The sequence below is a fragment of the Dunckerocampus dactyliophorus genome, chromosome 13 (genome assembly GCF_027744805.1).
Source record: "Dunckerocampus dactyliophorus isolate RoL2022-P2 chromosome 13, RoL_Ddac_1.1, whole genome shotgun sequence".
NCBI classification, from domain to species: domain Eukaryota; kingdom Metazoa; phylum Chordata; class Actinopteri; order Syngnathiformes; family Syngnathidae; genus Dunckerocampus; species Dunckerocampus dactyliophorus.
The window spans coordinates 15,868,048-15,892,107 of record NC_072831.1 but is presented as its reverse complement, the minus strand read 5'-3'; the positions used below and the strand labels follow the sequence as shown (position 1 = coordinate 15,892,107).

Genomic DNA, 24,060 nt, shown 5'->3' with positions numbered 1-24,060 from the left:
CAGAGTAAAAGACTGGCAAACATTGTATAATGTATAAATAATAATTCAGGATATACTTTATGTAATGCAGGGTAATTTGATTTCACATCAATGCTCATAATTTAAAGACGAGAAAATAGTTGTAAAGTAAAAATATTTTATACAATTATTACATATTGTGTGTTATATTTGTTATGTTATATGGTACTGTTTCATTCAGTTTCCGATGTACTTGCGCGTGCACCCGAGTGATATAGCGCATGCACGAGTTTAGCTGGTCACCATGGAAGCGCTCCGTTTGCGACCTGAAGACGCCATTTTGCTTTCCTGTGCGTGCGTGTGCAACGCGTGTACGTGCGCGAGTGTGTGTGAATGTGTGTATATCTATGTGTGTGTGCGTGGGCGCCTGTCGGTGCAAATACCTCTGTAGCTTCCAAACATTCAACACTCCTCACATCAGCTAAAACAGAACTAAAATGTTTACACTTGGGCAACAGCTAGCGCGCTCCACACTGGACAAGTAGACATGGAAACAGGGACTACGTAACCTTTAATGGTCTCGACGAACGTCGTCGAAGTGTCATCGGGTGGCAATACAAGGTCTGTTTTCTTGTTATTCCTAACTTTGCTAGCTCATGTCAGTCAGCGTTAATTAGCAGAGTAGCTAGCTTAGCACCGTCCACGCGATTTTATGAATACTAACAGAAGCCTCAATATATTAACATTATGTTGCCTTCTTTACCGTGGCGTATACAGTCACGGGTTGGTTGTTGTAAACCTATTGATGCCACTACGGTGGTCTAATTGCCCAAGCCTGCAGTCTACATTTCTGTTACTTAATACTTTGACATGTTACATTAGAAGGGAATCATGCACATCAGCAGATGTTATCCGAACCATGCTGCACGGTGGCAAAAAGCCACAAGTGGTTGGATGTACGAGTTAGTGCATTGTGTTATACCGTGCCATGCTACCATAAATCAGTGCTGCAACATTTGTACACCAATGCCAGTGTTATCTTGATTGTTTTGGCTGCATAATTTACTCTTTGGCACCAAACACTATTTATGGTGCGTTCACACTTCATTTTTGGTCCGTTTAAAACAGACTGGAGTCCGTTTGCTCTGCTAGTACGGTTCGTTTGTCCAAAGTGTTCAAAATGACCGGACCAAAGAGTAGTTGTGGCAGGCAGACTGAGACTGCCTGCTAGCGGACTCGAAGCCTGAGTGAGGCGAGTGTGAAGGCTGACTGCATCAATGGACCAAAACACCAGATGTGATGTAACCAAATGCTCCTGTAGGAACACCCAACAGAAAGCTGAGTGAAAATCATCCTAAATACAATAGTTAGGGATACCTGTCTCTTTTCAACAAGGGGGTTATGTTCCTCATCACAGTTCAGTAAAGTCGTCAGAAACACCATATCCTTCTAGCACATCTCCGGGAAATTTTTGATGCGTTTATGTAATTTACATCCTCTTCGTTACATCTCAGCCAGTAAAACGTCGGCTGATAAAAATCTACCCTATGATCGTATATGACCCGGCAGATGTTGTTATGGGTGCGTAAAGTTGTCGGCCAATGTACACGTCACATGCGCCGTCCAGTCGAGGTGCGACTTTTGCTTATGCTTAATTGAGCATTATTTGGCCCACTGACGAAAATACTAGTGTGAATGCAAACCAGACCACACTAAAGTGATGACCAAGTATCTTTTTTTTTTACCTAGGGTGAACAAACCCTTAATGTCAGTCTGTGAAAGCAACTTGAATTTGACAAAGCCCATCCAATCCTTTTTGTTTTTCTGTTAGCTTCACAGTTGAGCAGCTCCCCATCATCAACCACTCAGGATGAACGCCAACAGGAGACGAGAGGACTATAATCATCCTCTCAAGATTGCGCTGGATTTTTCTCATGTTTGACCTCATCTACTGGATAATCAATAATGATTCTTGGACTAATCTCCCAGGAGTTGTACCAGCAGCTTCTGGACCCCAAGAATTATCAGAATCGCACAAATGGTGTGGAAGAGCTCAAACAAATCCTGTCGGAAGTGAATCTGGAATTGGTTACTTCTGACAGTATTGAAGAGTTCATTAATTTTCTCCCCAGACTTCTGGATGACAGTAATTTTAAAGTATTGTGTGGCACCTTACAAGTTTTAAATGTACTCATTCAGAGATTAGATAGAAGTATTGACAAATATGTCAAACAGATTGTCTTGGTGGCCCTCAAGGCTCTAGGAGACACTCGCACCATCGCCAGGAATGAATACATGAACATGTTTCAACAGATGATGAAAACTGTTGCCCCACAACTAGTTTTAGATCTTGTCATCGGAAACTTAAAACACAAAAATTCCAGGGTCCGGGAGGATGTTCTGAACATTATTATTGCAGCCCTGCTGACTCATCCGAGGAAAGAGTTCAACATCCCAAAGCTTTGTTTTGAAGTTGCACCATACCTAGCAGACAGCAAAAAGAAGGTCCGCCATGCCGCCCTTGAGCTGTTTGCAGTTTTTGACTCCTGCTTGGACATGGGGAAAAAACAGCCTCTCACGAAAGCAGTGGACATGGTTGAGCTGAATGAGGAGGCAGAGGGTCTTATGGCAGCTGTACAGGCCAGACGAGCAAGGCACATCCTCCCGAAGCTTTCACCAGAGGGTGTAGTGGAGTATGGACTGGTAGTACCCAAAACAGGCTTGCGCTGCTCACCACATGCTACTTCTGGAGCTGATCTGGACTGGGTGATGAACGGAGGACGGGTTAGTAGTGCAAAGAGTAATAGAACTGAACCGGACTGTGAGCAACTGTATGGCTACGGCAGCTTAGGCTCCCTCACTGACGAGCTTCCCTCACAACGGAGGATTGTCAGCGCAGGTAAAGGGAAGAACAAACTACCGTGGGAGATGTTGAGCTGTTCATCGACTGAAAATAATCATCAGTGCAGCTCCCCCAGTGGAAAGTGCTCCGAGCAGGTAAGATCCAACCTTCTACTGTTTTGGTGATCGTTTAGATTCAGTTTGTTTTTGACAGGTTGAGGGTGATGCTCAACCTCCGATTTGTTCAAACTTAAATGGTAAATGGACTTTCACTTGTATAGCGCTTTCTTACCTTTTAAGATACTCAAAGCGCTTTTTAGAATACATTTTCCCATACAAATCGTTAACATTTAAATATAAATGTAATTGATCAATACACAACCAAAAAAATGTAACGTTGCAGACAATATTTTAAGCAATGTCTTAAAATGTGTTTTAAAAAAAAATTTGTGGAGGCGAAGAGGAAAGGATGCTGAAGGGGAGTCAACGTCACGCATCACATTTTTAATAGAACATGAAAACAATGATGTACCCCCCTATAACTTATTGTGCAGAGGGAGCGTTACTGTGTATACCTGAGAGGCGTACGCAACAGACCTTGTGCTAAACATTCCGCTATTCTTTTTTTTAAATGTGGACTTATTGGGGTCGGGCGGGGGCTGGCCCGGGGCAGGCCGGGCTCCGTTCCCTGGGGTGGCGGTGGGGGGGGGACTGGCGCTTCCGGCGTGGGCGGGCTTCTTTCCGGTTGTGGGGGCGTCTCTGGGCCTGCCGGTTTGTGGCCCCCGGTACTCGTCTGCCTTTGTGGAGTGTGATCTCTCGCTGGTCTCAGGGGTTGGCTGTCCTCCGGCCCGCCGGCGCCCTGTCTTTGGCTTTGATTACCTCTCTGCGGCCCCTTGCTGGTCTTCCCGGGGGGGTGGGCTCTCTGGGCTGGCTCTTGGGGCTCTGATCTTTGTGCTGCCTGCCCCTGTGGGCCTGGTGGCCTTTTGGCGGCGGGGGCTCGGTCTGGCTATTTGGGGCGGGGCTCTCTGGGAGGTGGAGGGCGGCCGCTTTCCTTTCATACATTCTCAGTGACAATTACACGCCCACACATTCCGGCACCTTTATATATATGAAGACTTCCCCACATACAGAGATACCTGTACACACATACATATGCACACTCGCAGTACATACGTACTTCCCCACATTACTCACTGAGTTAACCAGGGTGTTATTATGTTGTTGGTTTTATTACAGCAACGGTGATTTCAGCAGTATGAGTATAGTTTTTGTTTTTTTTTTCTCTTCTTCCCTGTCCCCTCCTGCTCCAGTCCGGTCGCTCCAAATTTGCTTAATAACAAGCATCTAAGTCAAATAAATCCTGTATAACAGGGGAAGTGTATATCACACTTCTCCCTGCCAGAGTAAATCTGTTGAGCACTTGAGGGCATTTAGATCTACAATTCTATCTGCCTTAAAGGCTGGACAGGACAGGGGTAAAAAAAAATAAAAATAATGTGGACTTATTGCTGCTTTAGCCATATTGTACTGAGCATGTTGTTGGTTTTATTACAGCGACGGTGATTTCAGCAGTATGAGTATAGGTTTTTTTTTACAATGATATGCATTACAGTTATTGTCATTGTGTTCACTATCATAGATAATCATTTCATTACTACAATTGTGTGTGACTGTTTCAATGCAGTATTGTCATTGTGATCACTATCATAGTTCATCATTTCATGACTACTATTATGTGTGACTGTTTCAATGCAGCATTGTCATTGTGGTTGTTGATATTATTTTGTCCTTTCTGTCAGGGTCTTTATAGTCATCACAGACATTTATTTGCTGACGTCCTGTATGTTTCTGTTGTTCTGTTATTGTTGTCACAATTGTTGCTGCTGTTGTCCTTGTCTCTTGTCTCTTTTTTTTGTCCCCCTCTTATCCCCGCACCCCCTGCCGTTTTTTTTTTTTTCTCTTTTTCTCTGTTCCCTCCTGCTCCGGTCTGGTCGCTCCAAATTTGCTTAAAAACAAGCATCTAAGTCAAATAATTCCTGTATAACAGGGGAAGTGTATATCACACTTCTCCCTGCCAGAGTAAATCTGTTGAGCACTTGAGGACATTTAGAGCTACAATTCTATCTGCCTTAAAGGCTGGAGACAGGACAAGGGTAAAAAAAAATAAAAATAATGTGGACTTATTGCTGCTTTAGCCATATTGTACTGAGCAGCCAAGACATAAAGGTGTACTGTTTTCAACTTTCATTTCTGGTTACACTATAGTCGACTTCAGTCAACAATTGAGCTCTAAATGTAACACAAAACATACGGTACATAAAGTTTGATGCATTTTTTTCTGCAACTTCTTTATCAGAAGTTAATGCATTTGCAGAGTAACAATGGTATATTGTGTCATGAGATCAATGCAGGGCTGGACGATGTAATTGTGGTTAGCTTAGGTGCCTGTGAGGTGTGGTCATTTGTCGATACAGGGCATCCGGAAAGTATTTACAGTACTTCACTTTTTCCACATTTTGTTCTGTTACAGCCTTATTACAAAATTGTATACATTTTTGTCTACTCAAAATTCTACATGCAACACCCATATCACAACGTGACAGTTTTTTTTTTAAATGCTTGCAAATGTATTACAAAAACAGTATTCACAGCCTTTGCCTTGAAGCTCACATGCATCCCATTTCCACTGATCAGCCTTGAGGTGTTTCTACAGCTTAATTGGAGTTCACCTGATGTTAATTCCATTGGTTGGACATGATTTGGAAAGGCACATACCTGGTTGACAGTGCATGTCAGTAAACAAAGCAAGCATGAAGTCAAAGAATATTGTCTTTAAACCTCCAATATGGGGAAAGGTTCAGAAAAATCTCTGCTGTTTTGAAGGCCTCAATGAACCCTGTCGCCTCCATCATCCATAATTTGAAGAAGTTCAGAACCACCAAGACTTTACGGGATGGCCAGAACAATTGGGGAAAAGGGCCTTAGTCAGGGAGGTGGTAAGAACCCCACAGTCACTCTGACAGAGCTCCGTTGTTCATCTGTGGCAGGGGTGTCAAACTCATGCCGGTTTTCTTTCCAGCCGCTAACTAAAGCAAGTGATTTTAATGATCAACATCTCCTTTAATTTGAGGGAAGGAGCTCATCAATGAAATCACCTGCTGGAGAAACTGGTTGGAGAGAAAACCTGCAGTGTTTCGGCTCTCCATTGACACACGTGCTCTGTGGAGACAGGGTTGTTCTTCTGGAAGGTTCTCATCTCTGCAGCAAATCCACCAATCAGGCCATATGGAAGCCACGCCTTAGTAAAAAGGCACATGGCAGCCTGCGTGGAGTTTGCCAAAAGGCACCTAAAGGTCTCTCAGACCACGAGAAACGACTCTAGTCTAATAAGACTTTGGCATGACAGCCAGGTATCATGTTTGCAGGACACCAGGGACTGCTCATCACCTGGCCAATAGCATCCCTACAGTTGAAGCATAGTGGTGGCTGCATCATAAGTGTGGAACTGGGAGATTTGTCAGAGTAGAAGGAAAGATGAATGTAGCAACGTGCAGAGACATCCCAGATTTAAATCCGATGTGAACATCTCCAGAGGGCTCTGAAAACGGCTGTGCATAGGCGCTTTCCATCCAACCTAATGGAGCTGCAAGAGGAACAAGCAAAACTGCTCAAAGGTAACTGTGCCAAGCTTGTGGCATCATATTCAAAAAGACCTCAGGGTGTAATTGCTGCTTACAACAATGTATTGAATAAAGGCTGTGAATACTTATGTACATGTGACTTCTTAGTTTTCTATTTTCAATAGATTTGCAAACATTAAAAAAATAAATCATCTTGTCATTGTGGGGTGTTGTGTGTAGAATTTTGAAGGGAAAACATATTTATTGCATTTTGGAAGAAGGGTGTGACATAATAGAATGTGGGGAAAAGTGAAGCACTGAATAATTTCCGGATATACCTTATATGTCCTGTGATGGAGGTGACCAGTCCAGGGTGTGTCCCGCCTCTGGGATTAGGCTCGAGCTCACCTGTGACCTTGCACAAGATAAGCAGTAGGAGATGAACGAATGAATAAATACATCAAGAGGGATACAGAGACACAAACGACTAAAATGAGGACAAGCTACAGTAAAATCTCACAACAGTAATCGGTGATATTACTGTATTTGTGGAAGATATTCTGGTGGTGATTTGTTTCCGCACACTTTTAACATAATATATGCATAATACAAACAGCAACGGTATGTGACACATTTCAATAATGACCATGATTGTGATGTTTTTTTTCTTTCCGGTGATAATTTACTATATTCTGTTCTGGGAACTTTTGCTCAGTATAGAAGCTTTCATTTCAAAACCTTCTGTTTACAGCAGCATCTGTTTCCCAGCAACCCCATTACCGCAGAGCACCTCTTATGGGTACACGCATGTGTGTGGCAAATATAATTGGAAATATCACAAGGTTAAACTTGCAAAACATGGCTTATTTACAGCTGTAGTGTTGACTGCAATCTCATCAAGTGCTGGAGTGTGATCAAGCAAGCAGACAGCGTCATGCCTAACTTAAATTCAGCCTGATCCTCATAATGAGTGAGCGAGCTAAAGATGCAAAAAGCTCTTGTTACTGTTTGTGTGCTTTAGTTCTCTACTCTAAAACTTGGTTTGACAGATTGCACTGTGGCATAGGAACGGAACTGAGAAGAGATTATGTAATCAGTGGCAGCAATGGAACATGCACTTAAAGGCCACATTTCTGCTATGTCCTATTGTTTAAGCCAGTGTATGGAATTACGCTAAACTGCGCCCACCACCGTCAATCAATGCAAAACCTCTGTCTCTTCATAGGTAACCATTGAAGATGTTGTTCCACTGTCCAGGAAGCTGAGTCCAGAGACCTACATACCCACTTTTAGTAAGTCCCAATCCATCCTTCTCTCATGCTCACATTAATCTGAGGTGACAAGCACTGTTGTCACAGTCAACTTCAGCTGGCACATATTAGAGCCGCTTTGTATTGGATTAGCATGCAGAGTCAAAGGAGTCACAAGGCCACATGTTACAGAAAGCCGTGAGATGCGTGTGGTTGTAAGTCAACTTGGACGATAATGTCATACCAGACAAGCTTGCCAGAAACAAGTAGTGCCTAATAAAAACAATTATTTTAATTGGCTTTTCTGCAATTCATCTTTTTCCACCATGGGTTGACAGGTTTGTTCCTGCCATGTTAGTTGCAAAGGGAGTATACTGCAAACATCCATCCATCCATCTTCTATGCCGCTTATCCTCACTAGGGTCGTGGGTATGCTGGAGCCTATCCCAGCTGACTTTGGGCGAGAGGCGGGGTACATCCTGGACTGGTCGCCAGTCAGTCACACGGCACATTTAGACAAACAACCATTCACTCTCACATTCATACCTATGGACAATTTAGAGTTACTGCAGACATGTGAAACTGAAAGGTATACTTTTTCTCAAGGTTCTGCAGAACCACAGACACCCCAAACCTCCAGGAGAAGACTGTCTCCTGCCCGACTGAGAAGGAGCGGAAGCCTCAACTTAGACCCTGACATATTTAAAACCACAAACTTCACTGAAACAGATAGTGGTAAGGAATAAATGTCACAAAACAGTCATCTTGATTTTTATTCTCGTGAACAAAGCTAGCAGTGACCTATATTAACCGTATGTCCTCAAATAGTGAGATTTGCTCCAATTAATTGCTGGGTTCTACACATGAACACAACATCCCTGAAGGCGTGAAAAATAAAGTAGAAATTATTGAAAAAGAAAGCAACGGATGTCATGGTATGGTTTGTTTCAGAACTGCTGAACGAGCTAAATTAAGGAACATCACATGGTTACATCTGCACATGTCTGAAAAGACGTAGGAAGAAGCAGAGCTTATTTAATCTTACACCTTTTCCATATATATTATTGATAATTCATTCACACCATATCATTTACATGTTGACACTTTATTTACTGGATACCTATCCGTCTGTGAGATATAATACAGCACATGTGTCAATGGAGGGCCGAGACATCTCCAACCAGCAGGTGATTTAACTAATTAGCTCCTTCCCTCAAATTGAAGGAGGTGTTGATCATTAAAATCACCTGTTTTAGAGACCGGCTAGAAGGAAAACCTGAAGTGTCTCGGCTCTCCATGTCACAACTCTGACACCCCTATAATACAGTATGAAGAGTTCATTTGCAAAAACATACTGTATATAACTTTTTTTAATCCAACGCTAGTCTGATATATGTTACTTTGGATGCATAATAAAGACAAAACAGACCTATTTTTGCAAATGCGCTTCATATATTTTGTGTAAAAAAACTCGTACTCTGCAGTTGAATAAACACCCGCAGTCACTGAGGAAATACAGTATTATACAGTTTTCACGCTTGTTTTTTCGATGTGATAATGTGTGAGAAACGTGTTTTACAGCGTCTTCCAAAGGACTCATGCTCTCAAGGAACCCCAGTGTTGAGCGCACGTTTTCTCTCCCATCAAACCACAAAATATCAGGTTCCTTCCTGCTACCTTCCTACCCTCTGGCTGCACTCCCAGGAGGCATGATCACTCCAAAACTGCCCCGTCGCCATGCCGACTCGTCCCTCTCTATGTCCAACACCTGGCCCAACAAGCGAGAGAGCAGCCCTCAACAGCGAGACACCAGCTCCGGGAGGGACACAGCAGTACAAGGCAAGGGTCATCTTGTCAGCACGAATGTAAGATTAGCTTGGTCATAATTTTGTAATTATCTCTTTTCTGCCTTCACTTGATCCAGAGGACCTCTCTAACAGATGCTCTCTTCGGCCGAACCGTGCCTCCCTAAAGAGTTCTTCTTCAACATTGTCATTCCGCCGGGCCCTGAACAGTAATAGGACAACCCTCTCCATTTCACCAGTCACTCCTTCAGGAGAGCAAACCCATTTTTATGACCAGAGGTCCAATGCACAGTGCAACCCTCAGAATCAGCATCGGGAGAGGGACCTTCACCTGGAGCCTGTTAGCTTTAACGCAACACAAGATAATCAAGAGGAGGATCCTTTGGACATGCAGGAGGTATTTTTTATGTACAATATTTGATTGGTTTCTGTTTATTATAAATGGAAAATTACATAATAATACATAATATCAAAATTATAAATTCTATGTAAAAGATATATTAATTAGATTTAGTCGTACGCATTCCTCTTCCTGCTTTTATTTGCCAACGTGGTGTGCTTACAGATGTTGAACTCTCTGCGTTCACTACGAAACAGTGCTGCTAAGAAGAGGGCCAAAGTGAGCATTAGCAGTTCAGACCCAGACCAGGACAGCTTGGATTCTGTAAAGTTAGACATGAGTCAGGACTCAACTGTGCACACCTCTCCCATACTGACCAGCTCAGCCAGCGAGAGTGGTCTTTCCAGTTTGAGTCTCACCAGCTCCAGCGTCTTTGGCATGAAAACAAGGTAACAGGAGCAAAACTTTCAATGCGCACCCACTGTGGCACGTGTTCAAGTGTGCCTTAAAGGTGCTGTCTGCCTTGGTTAGGTACTGGATGTGGGCTACTAACTTTTAAATGTTTTAAACCCGCCCTCTTCTTCCTTCTTCCATGTCTTCCACAGAACACACACGCACATTGTTATTTGTTGTCAGCTAATAATAGCTATTTGGCAAACCCAATTTTTTTTTTTACTTTTAACTGCGACAAATCAACATTTATTTGTTCAATCTGTTGTTTTAAACAGCAATTTGTAGCATGCTAGCCTATCGTGGTGGTGTTATTTTTTTTGTTTGTTTAATATAGTTTAATTTAGAGCCAATTACATCACACCATGGTTATGGAATTTATGGTGTGTATGTGAATATGTATACAATGCATCTGGGAAGTAGTCACATTCCTTCACTTTATCCACATTTTGTCATGTTACAGCCTTATGCCAAAACAAAACAATCATTTTTCTCCTCAAAATTTGTACACACAACAGCCCATAATGGCTACAAAAGGTGTTTATTTTTCTAATGTTCCCCAGATTTGACTCTGGGAGGTCTAGAGACAGTTCCTTTTGACTTCATGTTTTGTTTGTGTTCTGACATGCACTGAGTCCACTGTAGGGACCTAGTAGGCAGGTGTGTGCCTTTTCAAAGGCTGTGAATATATATATATATATATGTGTGTATTTATATATATGTGTATGCATATGTATATACAGTATACTGTATATATACACTGCATATATATATATATATATATATATATGTGTGTGTGTGTGTGTCTATATATGTGTGTATATATATATATATATATATATATATGTGTGTGTGTGTGTATATGTATATATATATATATATATGTGTATATACAGTATATGTTTGATGTAGACAGTCTTTAAAAATGAACATAAAAAAACTGATATTGACACTGGCATTTGTTCAAACACTCCCCCTTGAACTTTGTCTCAAATAGCAAAGGTAACACTTGCAAATGATGGCAAAATTATATTAAATATATAAAGAAATAAATTCGCCCTTTGTTAGTTCACTTTGTAGAATCAGTGGAATACTATTACTAATAAAGAACATACGACAATTACATATAGCTTGAGTATTCATTCTTGATTTTACTGGGTGGGAAAAACTATTCATGTAGAAAACCTACCAACAATTGTATATAATATAATTTAGTGTGCAAGGATGTTTTTCTGCCAATGCTCTAATTCTTTCCACCTCAACAGTCCTGGAAGCATAGCCTCCCCAAGGGTGAAACCTCGTATTGCAAGAGTGCCCTCTGCAAAACTGAGGTCTTCTGTGTCTATGGACTTTAGCAGCCTTCCAGGTATTAAATGGTAGTGGTGGTTTAGCTCGTTTCCTTGTGATGATGATTTTCATTATTTCTACTTTTGCTTCAAAGGATTATCACAGAGGAACGATCTGTCATATGAGGTGGGTGTTGTTGGGCAGAGAGTCACTTATTCCAACGGAACTTTTAGAGCTAATGAGGACACAACAGTACCATCCCCTCCATTGGTCAAACCACCGTCAGGTGAATCATTCAGAGCTCTAAAGGCAACTAGAGGTAAGCCATCTGGGAAATAAATAGACAGATTTCAGGGTTACATTGATACGATTATCTGGATTTATTGAAGGAACTCGGAGCAATGGAAGCAGGAATTCGCCAGCCACAGACATTCCTGAAGGAGTCATTGGAAGAGGTATGTATATTTCATCGGTTGTTATATTTGCTCTGAATGCCACTGTTTGAGCTACAAATACAAAGTCAAATCTTGACCATCACTAATTCGAACAACATTTTATAATCCAACTTATCTGCAGATGTCCTTATGTGTCTTAGGAATGTTTGGTACTGCACTGTCCTCCCCTCGTTCAGGCTTGTCACTCGAGCAGGGTGATTCATTGGGCAAACCCCCCTCTGATCCCCCGGGAGTCCTCCATGTTCTTTCTGGCGATCACATGTCCCATGATGACGGTCCAAGTGCTGATGAGGTAACGATTGCCGCTATGTTGTAAATCGCAAAGGGGCATCTGCATTTGTCACAGCCTGATGTGTCTCCCCCACCCCACCAATGTGTGAGCAGATGACTAATACACGGTGCAGCCGGGATAGGATCCTGCATCTGGATCAACTCGAGGGGCAGTCCAGTCATAGGGACAAGATTCGGCACCGTGTCAGACAGATGCTCTCCGACTCACCCACTGAAGAGAGCATAAATATTAAAGGTGGGTCATTTTGTAAAAATACATTTAATTCATAGGGATTCAAATTTGCATAGGGATGCCCGGATCTATGGGCCACCGATCAATATTGGCCGATTTCTATGGTAAAGCATTTGATCAGCATGCACCAATAAATCCCTTTCAACACCGATCACAAAAGCCAGTCACCTCTGGCTAGTACTACTGCAGCCTGTCACCATTCCTGTCCTGCTAGAGCTCTACCAATGTATTCTGACATCCAAAGTCTCCTTAAAGGAAAACTGCACTTTTTTGGGTGAATTTTGCCCATCATCCACAATCCTTATATGAAACATGAACACACGTCTTTGTCTTTTCTGTGTGTTCTAAAGATATAAAAACAGATAAAGAGTACATTTCATGTAATGGGACACACCGGATTATGGTCGTTTCCCCACCAAGATGAGACCAGAAGTCGATTCCCAGTCAAGCATTCGTCCACAAATATGGCAAAACGTTTCCCCGTCAACATCGAGTCGTTTCCCCGTCAGACTACAAGACACAAATTTATATAAATCGAACATCATCATCATCATCATCAAATTCATCATCCGCACCCACAACAATTTGGAGGGCACTGGCACCGCTGCTTCAACAACCAGGCTCGCCGCAACAGACGACCCTTCTTTTGGTGAAATTACTTAGCGATGAAAATTTTTTACACAAACTCTTTCATACTACTGTGTCAATTCGTACGTAACAAGGCCCTTAGGTCTAGATAACACTAAAAATTTCTAATACTGAAAAATGAAGAAATAAAAAATGTGAAAAATAAGATACAAATAAAATTGATAAAATTGGAATAATAATTGTGAGTAGTAAATAGAAAGTATATGTTACAATAAGTGGAGAAATTAAATATGACAAATACTGCAAATCAAAAACAATGAGGATAAATACATAAATACTGGAGTAAAAATTTTAAAGAAATCGCACAATTTATAAGTATATAAACTCGGCAAGAACATACTGATTATAAATGAATATTTCTTGATATTGTTGATTTGGCATAACCTATGTTATTGTAGAGTTGTTATTGTACATTGTTGTTGATTTCAAACTGCATCAAATCTTTGTATGTTGTCTTTAATTTAGAGGTGCACGATGATTGGGCACATATGAGGAATTATGACATCATACGGCTATCCGATAACGTAAAAAATAGCACTGATAACCAATAATTTTAAAAAAAAACTCTCCAATGAGGCGGGATTACCCGTTCTGTGGTGTGTGTTACTGGGCTAAAGTGACAAATGAAGCAATCCTTCTCTGTGACATGCTGCACACGTCCCCTGAGCTCACTTGTAAATGATGTTGTTGATCGTTCGGGATTTCTTTACCTTATCAACCGCCTGAAATGCCAGCATCACTACGACAATGTTTTGGAAGCCTACGAATATGCCAGGGCTGCTAAAACAGCGGCCACGAAGCTAGGCACACTGGACGACTAGTAAACCACTTAGAGTCACGGTTTTTACTTCCGAGCCACCGGTATTTTTGTATGTTTGCAAGTAAAATACAACATGATCGCCACACTCATGCATACACTGATAGATGGAAATAAGGACATAAGCTTCACTACTGATTTATGGATGTGGGTTATTAGCCCTTTACAGTTTGCTAGGTCTGACAAAGCAGTAGCTAGATAAGGTCGTCAAACTATACAGTTTTGTGTGTTTGAAAAAAATAAATGTCCATTTATAGAAACAGAACTGTTCTCGGTTTTTGGTCCTGTTATATTTTTTTATAATAGTAGTGATCTCATATTTGGTTAGGACAAATCTACAGTTACAGTTTGTCTAAGCCACCTTTAATTTTCTTATTTCCAGGTGTGCACAAATTACAGTTAAATTGAATTTTATAAATATATATTAAAATTTTATAAATATATATTATATAATATATATATTATATATATTATATATACATACACACTACTTTGGAGGTGGAAAAGCGCTACACAAATGACAGACCTTTTACCATTAACCAAATAAGTTATCGGTTATCGTATCGGTCTTGAGAAGCAGAAAGTTATCAGTATTGGTATATTTGGGGAAAAAAACCCATTGTGCATCCCTACTTTTTTTTTTTTATTATCCACATATTTTTGGTCCAACATTGAAATAATATGGCTGAGAATCTTACAAGTTATTTTCAACACAAGAAAATGGTATTGATAACATATCCTTTTTCATGCAGCAGCTTATGCAAGACACTTACATAATGAGTGTTTCTGTGACGATCATCTCTGTTGTAGATCTCCATCTGAACGGGAGCACAATCACATCCTGTACAGCAGACCTCACCTCAGATGGGTCCCCCATAAGCCCCACCAGCTCGATCAGTCCACCTGGACCCCACAGCCCCATCAAGTGCCTCACTCCACCCCACCAACCAAGCCCCCCGACAGTGCCTCCCAATTCCCACAACCAGTCCCGTGTGAGGAGGGCACCAAGCCTCGGCAGGACACGACCCTCGCTGTCCCACAGCTCAGGTCAGACTTTTATATTTTTTTGAACAACAGAACACAAAATGCGGTTTTTAAATTAAACTTTTTATTATGAAGGGAGACAAAAAATCCCAACCTGCATGGCGCTGTATGAAAAAGTGATTACCCCAAACCTAATAACTGGTTGGGCCACCCAACAGGTGCAATGAGGTGTTTGCGATAACTTGCAATAAGTCTTTTACAGCGCCCACTCATCTTTGCATAATTGTAACTCAGTCACATTGGAGGGTTTTCAAGCATGAACCGCTTTTTTAAGGTCATTCCACAGTATCCCAATAGGATTCAAGTCAGGACTTTGACTAGGCCACTCCAAAGGCTTCATTTTGTTTTTCTTCAGCCATTCAGAGATGGACTTGCTGGTGTGTTTTGGATCATTGTCCTGCTGCCGAACCCAAGTTGGTTTCAGCTTGAGGTCACAAACAGATGGCCGGACATTCTTCTACAGGATTTTTTGGTAAACAGCAAAATTCATGGTTCCATTTATCACAGCAAGTCCTGAAGCAGCAAAACAGCCGCAGACCATCACACTACCACCACCATGTTTTACTGTTGGTATGATGTTCTTTTTCTGAAATGCACTGTTACTTTTACGCCAGATGTAATGGGACCCACACCTTCCAAAAAGTTCAAATTTTGTCTCGTCAGAGTATTTTCAGAGTATTTTCCCAAAGGTTTTGAGATCATCAAGATGTTTTCTTCTTGAGACAAGCCCTAATGTTCTTTCTGTTCAGCAGTGGTTTTAATCTTGGAAGTCTGCCATGCGGGCCGTTTTTGCCCAGTGTCTTTTTTATGGTGGAGTCATGAACATTGACCTTAACTGAGGCAAATGAGAGCTGCAGTTCTTTTTTTGTTGTTGTGGGGTCTTTTGTGACCTCTTGGATAAGTCGTTGCTACGCTCTTGGGATAATTTTGGTTGGCCAGCCACTCCTGGGATGGTTCACCACTGTTTCATGTTTTCGCCATTTGTGTATAATGGCTCTCACTGTGGTTTGCTGGAGGCCCAAATTTTTTGAAATGGCTTTAGAACCTTATCCAGACTGATAGATCTCAATTAATCCCTGTTAAGTTATGTTTTAACAGGGGGCAATCACTTTTTCTACACAGGACCATGTAGGTTTGGATTTTTTTCCCCTTTAATAATAAAAAGTTTCATTTAAAAACTGCATTTTGTGCTCAGTTGTGTTGTCATTGGCTAATATTTAAATTTGTTTGATGATCTGAAACATTTAGGTGTGACAAACATGCAAAAAAATAACCTAACCCTATATTATATAAATGTTTTATTGACACGGCACAAGGGGTATTTGCAGAGGTGTACAAACTGTCCAGCATCATATCTTTCTTTTCAGAAACAAGCTGAATGTAACAACATAATAGTTGACTGGCCTTGAACTAACTACTGACTTCACTGTTTCTCAGGCAACCACAGGAGTGAAGGCATTTTTGACAGAACTTAAGATATGATGCAGCAAATGTATTGGATGTCAGTAGATTGTGCAGGTGTACCTATTCCTTTGGCCATTGTGCTTTGTCTATCTAGCGCCTGATATTTTTTTGCACATTTGATTTGTATGAAACACAACAGCGCTTTGCTCTGCGTATTAGTTAAACCACTAAATCCACAAGGTCATGGTTAAATATGCCTGTTTTTCCTAATTTGATGTTCCTTGTTTTGACAACTCACTGTTAATGTATCACCAATTCACTCACCCACGCACGCACACACGCACTCTTTGTTTTGAGCCTGATATAGCTGTAATAGGAGACTGAATGAGTTTTGTGTGCCATGTCTTGTCTTTGGTCTTCTTAGACGAGCTATCCTCTGCTACTCTGGGCCACAAGAAAAACCTCTCTCAGCCTCCAGAACTGTGTCCGTTTTCCAAACCTGACCTCGCACTGGTGCAGAGCTTTGACTTGCTGAGCTCAGATCACTGGTGAGAAATAGCCACAACTTGAAGTAAAAATCTATCCCATCATACTGGTAACTTAAATCCATCCAATGCATACTCATGAAGTAATGTATCATTTTGATCTTCATAAAAACTCACTTATGGAACGAGTACAGTAATCCCTCGCCACTTCGCGCTTCGAATTTCACGGCTTCACTCATGGATTTTCAAAAATAAATTGGTAAATCATGGTGTTTTGTGCTTAAATACGTCCTGTTGTTAGTATAAAAGTTTCCATGTTTTGTTTGCCTAGATTAAGCATTTTCACAAATAAAAATCGCTAAATGAACTAAAATACAAATGTAAGGCATTCAGAAGACTCATTCAAAGTATGTATCATATGTATGTATGATAAGTAGTATTCTACACTGGCCACTACGTGTCAGTCATGTTAACTGTAATGTTCAGTGAGACACACAAGCACCAGATGTGATCGTGGGTGTAATGTCATTAGACCTGAACAACAGGCTTTTATTGCAGGTTTGCGTTATTTCACAGCGGCACAATAATCCCTAACAGTGGCTACTGTTGTGGCCATAACCCACACCAAATTAAACTCTAAACCCCCGACATCACTCTGTGTCCGCCCTCCACTCAGCCCCCCCTAGCACTGAAACACATTTACAGAAACACACATGAACACGAGTCTTATTTATGTCTTAAATACCTTATATTCTATTATGTCTACTATATTGGAGAGTGGAAAGGTGACCACGGGGGTGTTATTTCATGTCTATAGGGCTCTAATGTTAAAAAATGTATTTAAAAGGTTGTAAACAGATTCTATGCTCTAACTACAAAAATGTTTGACTTTTAAATAACTAATCCTGCTTTGCAGAAATTCACTTATCACAGTCGGGTCTGGAACCAATTAACTACAATAAACGAGGGAATACTGTATGCACCTCACATATCAGCAACCATTTTATTACAGCCTTTTCAAGGGACAATAATATTAAAAAAAACATGATGTGGATATAATTTACAGTTGTCAGTGTCCAGCTTGTATTGCTGTATTGGTTTACTATCCACTGAAAGGGGAGTCAAGCTGGGCCTAAATGAGCCTAAACACATCAAGTGCCTTGCTGAGGAAGGCAAAGGTGATGCAGAGACCAAGTATGTGGGACATCCTCAATCAGAAGGTGTAGGAGTGCAAGGTTTCTCAACATCCACCTATTCAGTGACGTCAAGGAGGAGTGGATGAGGATTCCACCAACAACCTGTGCAGCTCTGGTGAATTCCAATGGTGTCCACACTAAATATTCACACTTTGGGCAGGTTCACGGTGTACAGTCCTTGCAGCTTTGTAGACAGTAATGGCTGTGTGTTGACGATAAATCTGAGGACAATAACTCAATGCTGCTTTGCAAGCTGTACATTGACTACTTTAAATGAATATTCATTTATATAGCACTGTCTCTCGGGAAGATAAAATAAAATGGTTGCTGAAATGTGAGGGGTGTATTCACTTTAGTGAGATACTGAACTGTATGTCTAAAGAAGCTTGGGATCTGAAAGTTAGCGGTCAACAATGTGAAAAAATGTCTATCCATATTGTTTTGTTTTTAAGGGAGAAAAAGATTGAAGGTCTTAAATTCCTGCGCTCTCTGGCTCAGTACCACTCAGACGTTCTCCAGGGCAGGCTTCGTGATGTCTGCCTATCTCTCATTCAAGAGGTAACTTAGATCACATCAGTTCCAGCATGGAATGAAAATACAGTGGCACCTCACTGGTCCAGCACTATCCATTCTGGGACACTAGTCGATTTGTTCTTACTTGGAAACAACTTTTCCGATATTAAATAACTGAAATAGAAATAATCTGTTTCAGAGTCGAACTGTCGGCATCATAAATGTTGAAGGTGTAATGTAATATTGATTCACACTGCTGATGTTCCCTTTTGACATTCTTAATTGACGTAGAAGAATGTAAAGAAGTTAACCAGTGTTAAAAGTTAAAAAGCAACTTTTGTGGTGGACAATAGAATTGGGACACTGCTCAAGACTCTGTGCTTTTAATGGAGTCCACTTAATTCAAATCTCTTCTCGTAAAAGACCTTGCTGAGGCTGGTCTTTCTGAAACAAGTATTGCAAAAAAGCCAAAGAAAAGCAAACACACAATTACTTTCATTTTTGCTGAACTAATAATGTCTTCCGTGATTGCCCTTGAAACTCCAGGTTTTGTTAGAGATTTTTCTTCCAAACTTTTGGTCAAATTCAGAATTTCATCTTAATTTCTGGAATATGCCCTTTTTACTGTCATGTATTAAATGTGCATAACCACTCTTGCACACCTCCCTGTAATAAGTACGTTACTGTAACATGCTATGTTACTTGAGGCCGAATGACGTTGTCTACATGTGATTCTTCTGATTCAGGTGAAGAACCTTAGGTCAGGTGTGTCCAGGGCTGCAGTGTGCACACTGGGTGATCTTTACATCCACCTGCAGAAGGCAATGGATCCGGAGCTGGAAGGCACCGTTAAAGCCTTGCTACACAAGGCGGGGGAAAGTAATGCCTTTATTCGGCAGGATGTTGATGCCGCTTTAGACTGCATGGTGCAGCACTGCACTCCCACCCGAAGCATCCATGCTTTACTGTCCGGGGGACTAAGGTTAGTATGCATTCAGCACACGCAACAAAGAACGTGGAATGTAGGAGTTAAAATAATGTATTTTTGTTGCGGCTCATAGTCATCTCAATTCAGTGGTAAGGAAGTGCACAGCCCAACACTTGGCCAGTCTGGTGGAAAAGGTCGGTGCCGCTCGCCTCCTCTCTGGGGGTAAAGATTTAACTGAAAGAATCTTACCTGCAGTCAGCAAGCTGGCGCAAGACTCCTCACAGGAAGCAAGGTTAGTCGAGGCTTTTAGTTCTCTTAGTGCACAAAATAACAGCGTCAGATTCATTTGTGACTGTTGTAACAATCCCTATTTATGCAAATCTTTGTATGGAAACACATCTTAAGATCAGCAATTCACAAAGACTACCTCTCTACCTAATCTTCAGATACTATGGCCGTAGAATGCTGTTGTCCCTGTCCTACCATCCAGACTTTGACAAGATCCTGGAAAGAATTATTCCATCAAAAGACCTGCAGACTACCAGAGACACCATCTTAAGTCTCAAGACCAAGGTATAATCATTGCCTTTTCAGGACAAAACAGGTTTTTACTCAAGTCTTAACGGCATCGATTGGGACTGACTTTAGGGTCTTGGTGAGATGCCCCAGGACACCCAGTCAGCCAGAGGCAGACGTTCCCTCCCAGGGAGTGGTACGGTCCGAGCTTCATCTCTCACAAGAGAGCCATTCAACCACACCATCAGGTACGCGTGTCACCACCTACCAGAACCACAAAGACAGTTTGCAGGGAATTACACTAAATGGACATAAGTATGAGTATAATTATATTATTATTACAACTACAGTCTACAGTACAATATACAGATGGTCCTCGGTTTATGACCGTATTACAGCGTTTTGTCCCAGTACGTAAAAACTTAAGTTTGGTCTGCAAACACGAGACTCGCTCGAGAACTATTTGCAGTGCCCGCCGGTGGAAGAATATGTGCCACGCGCAGCATAAGAATGCAGTGTGTGCCTCGTGTTGGGCAGAAGACTGGTCCCAACCACTCGACTGTCATGACCATCATTAAGGATAAAGAGTAATGATTGCTAGAGGGGTCATGGATTCCGTGCGCTGTTACAAAGAGATATGTGAGAAGAGGTTATCCTTCCAGACTAGACTGGGACAATATTTTCAGTGGGTGAAAAGGTTTGCAAGACAACAGGGATAAAAGTAAGGGAGTTCTAATTGCCACCGTTTCGTTTAATTCTTGTATTTCATCTATTTATTACTGTATTTTATGTCTTTCATGTGTTCTGTGTACAGTGTCAGTGACTTTGGAGTTAATTTAGGTATAAGTTCCAACTTATTCTAAAACTAGAGTCTAGGAACAGAATTTGTTTACATCCTGAGGAACATCTATAAACCGGAAGACTTTCTACATACTTTTGCCATCTGAAATGTTTTGTCCGTTCATCGAGAAGACCATGTGTGAGGTCAGAGATCATGTATGCTGAACATGGTTCACAATTTCCTCAGGAGTTTAGCCCAAAGGGGTTTCATGGGTCAGGTTTACATCACACCAGATTCACCTCAACATGACTTTTCTGGTTTTTCCCTAACTGTTCCTCAATAGTTGGAAGTACAGAATGATTTATTGATTTATTAAAGATTCAGGAGGTGCATATTAATACTTTTGCCGGGTTAACACTGATGTATATTGTGTAATTTACAGAATGGCCAACAGCAATTACAGCAGCAGATCTCAGACGCAGAGTGTTGCAGACAAGAATGAATACATCAAGCATGTAACAGGCCTGCTGGGGTCAAAGGACTTCAGAGAGAGATTCAAGGGCATGGACCAGCTAGTGGCCGACTGCCAGCACCACCCCAACATCGTCATCCATAGCTTATTCCCGGTATGTAAATAACCACCTACATGCCTTTTTGAAAAGAAGAGACATTTGATTTGACCTCTGCTGTTTTTATTTGCAGGTTTTCGATGCCTTCAAGGGAAGGCTTCAGGAATCCAACAGCAAGGTCAACCAGTACGCCCTCGAGTCGCTGCAGAAAATCATCCCCTTGATGAAGGACAACTTGTCTCAAGTGGTCAACATTCTTGTCCCAGCCATTGTGGACAACCACCTTAACTCTAAAAACAACGCCATTTACTCTGCTGCTATTGGCACCATCAATGCACTTATCCTCAATCTTGGTATGAAATCAGGCAGTCATTTGAGTCACTGTCTCGAGTTAACTTGTTTTCCCTCATTGGCAGATAACATCCTCCTCCTTCAGCCTTTCTGCACCAAGGCTCAGTTTGTAAGCGGTAAAGCCAAGGTGGATCTTGTTGAGAAGGTTGCAGGTAAGTGCGATAATCAAAGGTCAGTCTAAAATCAAAACGTACCTCTTTTGGTTTCGGCTCTTTCCTGTCCCGCTCCTGTTTGCAGATCTTGTGACCGAGCTGTACCCTCGCAAGCCACAAATGGTAGAGCAGAAAGCGCTGCCCTTGCTGTGGCACCTCCTAGGCACATCGAGCCACAGCGGCACCGTGCACGGCCGAGGAGGCAGCGTGCGTGCCGCCACCGCCAGTCTGTGCCAAGCTCTTTACGCACAGATGGGGCCCGGCCTGAGCGAGTGTGCTGCATCTCAGAACGCCACCATCCAGAAAGGGGTAAACGAGGTTCTGAGAAGCGTGTCCAAAAGATAAGGTGGATTCCGAGAAAATCCTAAAAGACTCAACACTGACCTTACTTGAAGACAGAGATGTTCTACATTTCTTAGTGCCTGCACTTTTATCCCTATGAAGAGAAGTCCTTGTTGATGAGGAGCTTTTTACTCTTTTTCTCAGTGATATTTCTTCCTCTGGTACAGAAGTTCAGACATGCTGACATCAGGTCCCACATACACAACACTGCTCTCTTTGCACATTGACAAGGTAGCTCATTAAGATGATTACATGAAGTCTGTGTAGGCTCTCAGTCGTACAGGAGTTGTCCATCGAGGAAAAGGCTTCTTGAGACGTCATCTGTTCTTCTGTGTAGAAGGTGTCGGACGTTTCGCTCCTCATCCGAAGAGCTTCGTCAGCAAACTAATAAGTGCTGGTAGCTTAGGCCTTAAATACAGTAAGAGTGGGCGGAATTGGTGTGCCAACACCCTCCTCCTATTGGTTCGTTACACTAAGCCTGGGCGGAGCAGTGGTATAATCCTATCCTGTTATTCACACTTACGATAAAAGGGAAGTGTCACTCCCTGAATTGGGTATGAACGACTCTGATACTGGCTTGTTAGCATCTATTGTTCTGGCTCGGCCCTGCCTTCACCTCATTTGCAAGACTAAGAGCTGTGGGTTTTGGTCTCAGTAACCTGCTGAACACAGGGTCCAAATTAAACCTCAAACCACCATTCCGATTCAAAGATGGGTTCTGTTGTTTGACAAAAATAGCTTCCTTTACTCCTCTTTCAAACCATCTGTTTTCTTTGGCCAAAATCTTTACCTCGCTGTCCTGAAAAGAGTGATTGGTAGCTTTCAGGTGTAGATGTACTGCTGATTGAGGACCACTAGCATTGTCCCTGCGATGTTGATAAAGCCTTTTTTGGAGCATTTGCTTAGTTTCCCCAATGTAGTGCTCTTTGCATTCCTCATCTTTACAGTGGATGGAATAGACCACATTGCTCTGTTTCTGGTTTGGAGCCTTGTCTTTAGGATGCACTAATTTTTGTCTCAGGGTATTTACTGGTTTGAAATAGGTAGGAATTTTGTGTTGCCATAAGATCCTCTGGAGTTTTTCGGAGACCCCCGCTACATAAGGGACTACCACTCCTCTCCTTTTTGCTTCTGTGGGCTTTTGGGTTTCTTTCCCTACTCTCTTCTTTTGACATTTGTTAAAAGAGAGAGCGCTCTCAACCTGTGGGTACCCACGGTGGGCTTTTAACAAATGTCAAAAGAAGAGAGTAGGGAAAGAAACCCAAAAGCCCACAGAAGCAAAAAGGAGAGGAGTGGTAGTCCCTTATGTAGCGGGGGTCTCCGAAAAACTCCAGAGGATCTTATGGCAACACAAAATTCCTACCTATTTCAAACCAGTAAATACCCTGAGACAAAAATTAGTGCATCCTAAAGACAAGGCTCCAAACCAAAAACAGAGCAATGTGGTCTATTCCATCCACTGTAAAGATGAGGAATGCAAAGAGCACTACATTGGGGAAACTAAGCAAATGCTCCAAAAAAGGCTTTATCAACATCGCAGGGACAATGCTAGTGGTCCTCAATCAGCAGTACATCTACACCTGAAAGCTACCAATCACTCTTTTCAGGACAGCGAGGTAAAGATTTTGGCCAAAGAAAACAGATGGTTTGAAAGAGGAGTAAAGGAAGCTATTTTTGTCAAACAACAGAACCCATCTTTGAATCGGAATGGTGGTTTGAGGTTTAATTTGGACCCTGTGTTCAGCAGGTTACTGAGACCAAAACCCACAGCTCTTAGTCTTGCAA

General features: G+C 41.8%; 1 protein-coding gene across 3 annotated transcripts; it reads left to right on the top strand.

Annotated features, from left to right (window-relative positions):
• The first annotated feature begins 266 nt into the window (after positions 1-266).
• LOC129192877 (TOG array regulator of axonemal microtubules protein 1-like) lies at positions 267-22,616 on the top strand. Of its 3 annotated transcripts, none has more exons than XM_054797285.1 (23): positions 267-579; positions 1,790-2,955; positions 7,645-7,711; positions 8,276-8,404; positions 9,332-9,508; positions 9,594-9,871; positions 10,040-10,263; positions 11,530-11,630; positions 11,706-11,870; positions 11,941-12,006; positions 12,147-12,298; positions 12,391-12,532; positions 14,805-15,041; positions 16,867-16,990; positions 18,576-18,681; positions 19,383-19,618; positions 19,698-19,856; positions 20,011-20,137; positions 20,213-20,328; positions 21,304-21,487; positions 21,564-21,783; positions 21,847-21,933; positions 22,019-22,616. In XM_054797285.1, the coding sequence occupies exons 2-23, from the start codon at positions 1,924-1,926 to the stop codon at positions 22,276-22,278; spliced, it is 4,389 nt and encodes a 1,462-aa protein (XP_054653260.1). In that variant the 5' UTR covers positions 267-579; positions 1,790-1,923; the 3' UTR covers positions 22,279-22,616. The 3 variants fall into 3 exon arrangements, with proteins under 3 accessions (XP_054653260.1, XP_054653259.1, XP_054653258.1); XM_054797284.1 differs by having other exon boundaries at positions 9,251-9,508; positions 12,183-12,298; XM_054797283.1 differs by having other exon boundaries at positions 9,251-9,508.
• Positions 22,617-24,060: the final 1,444 nt, after the last annotated feature.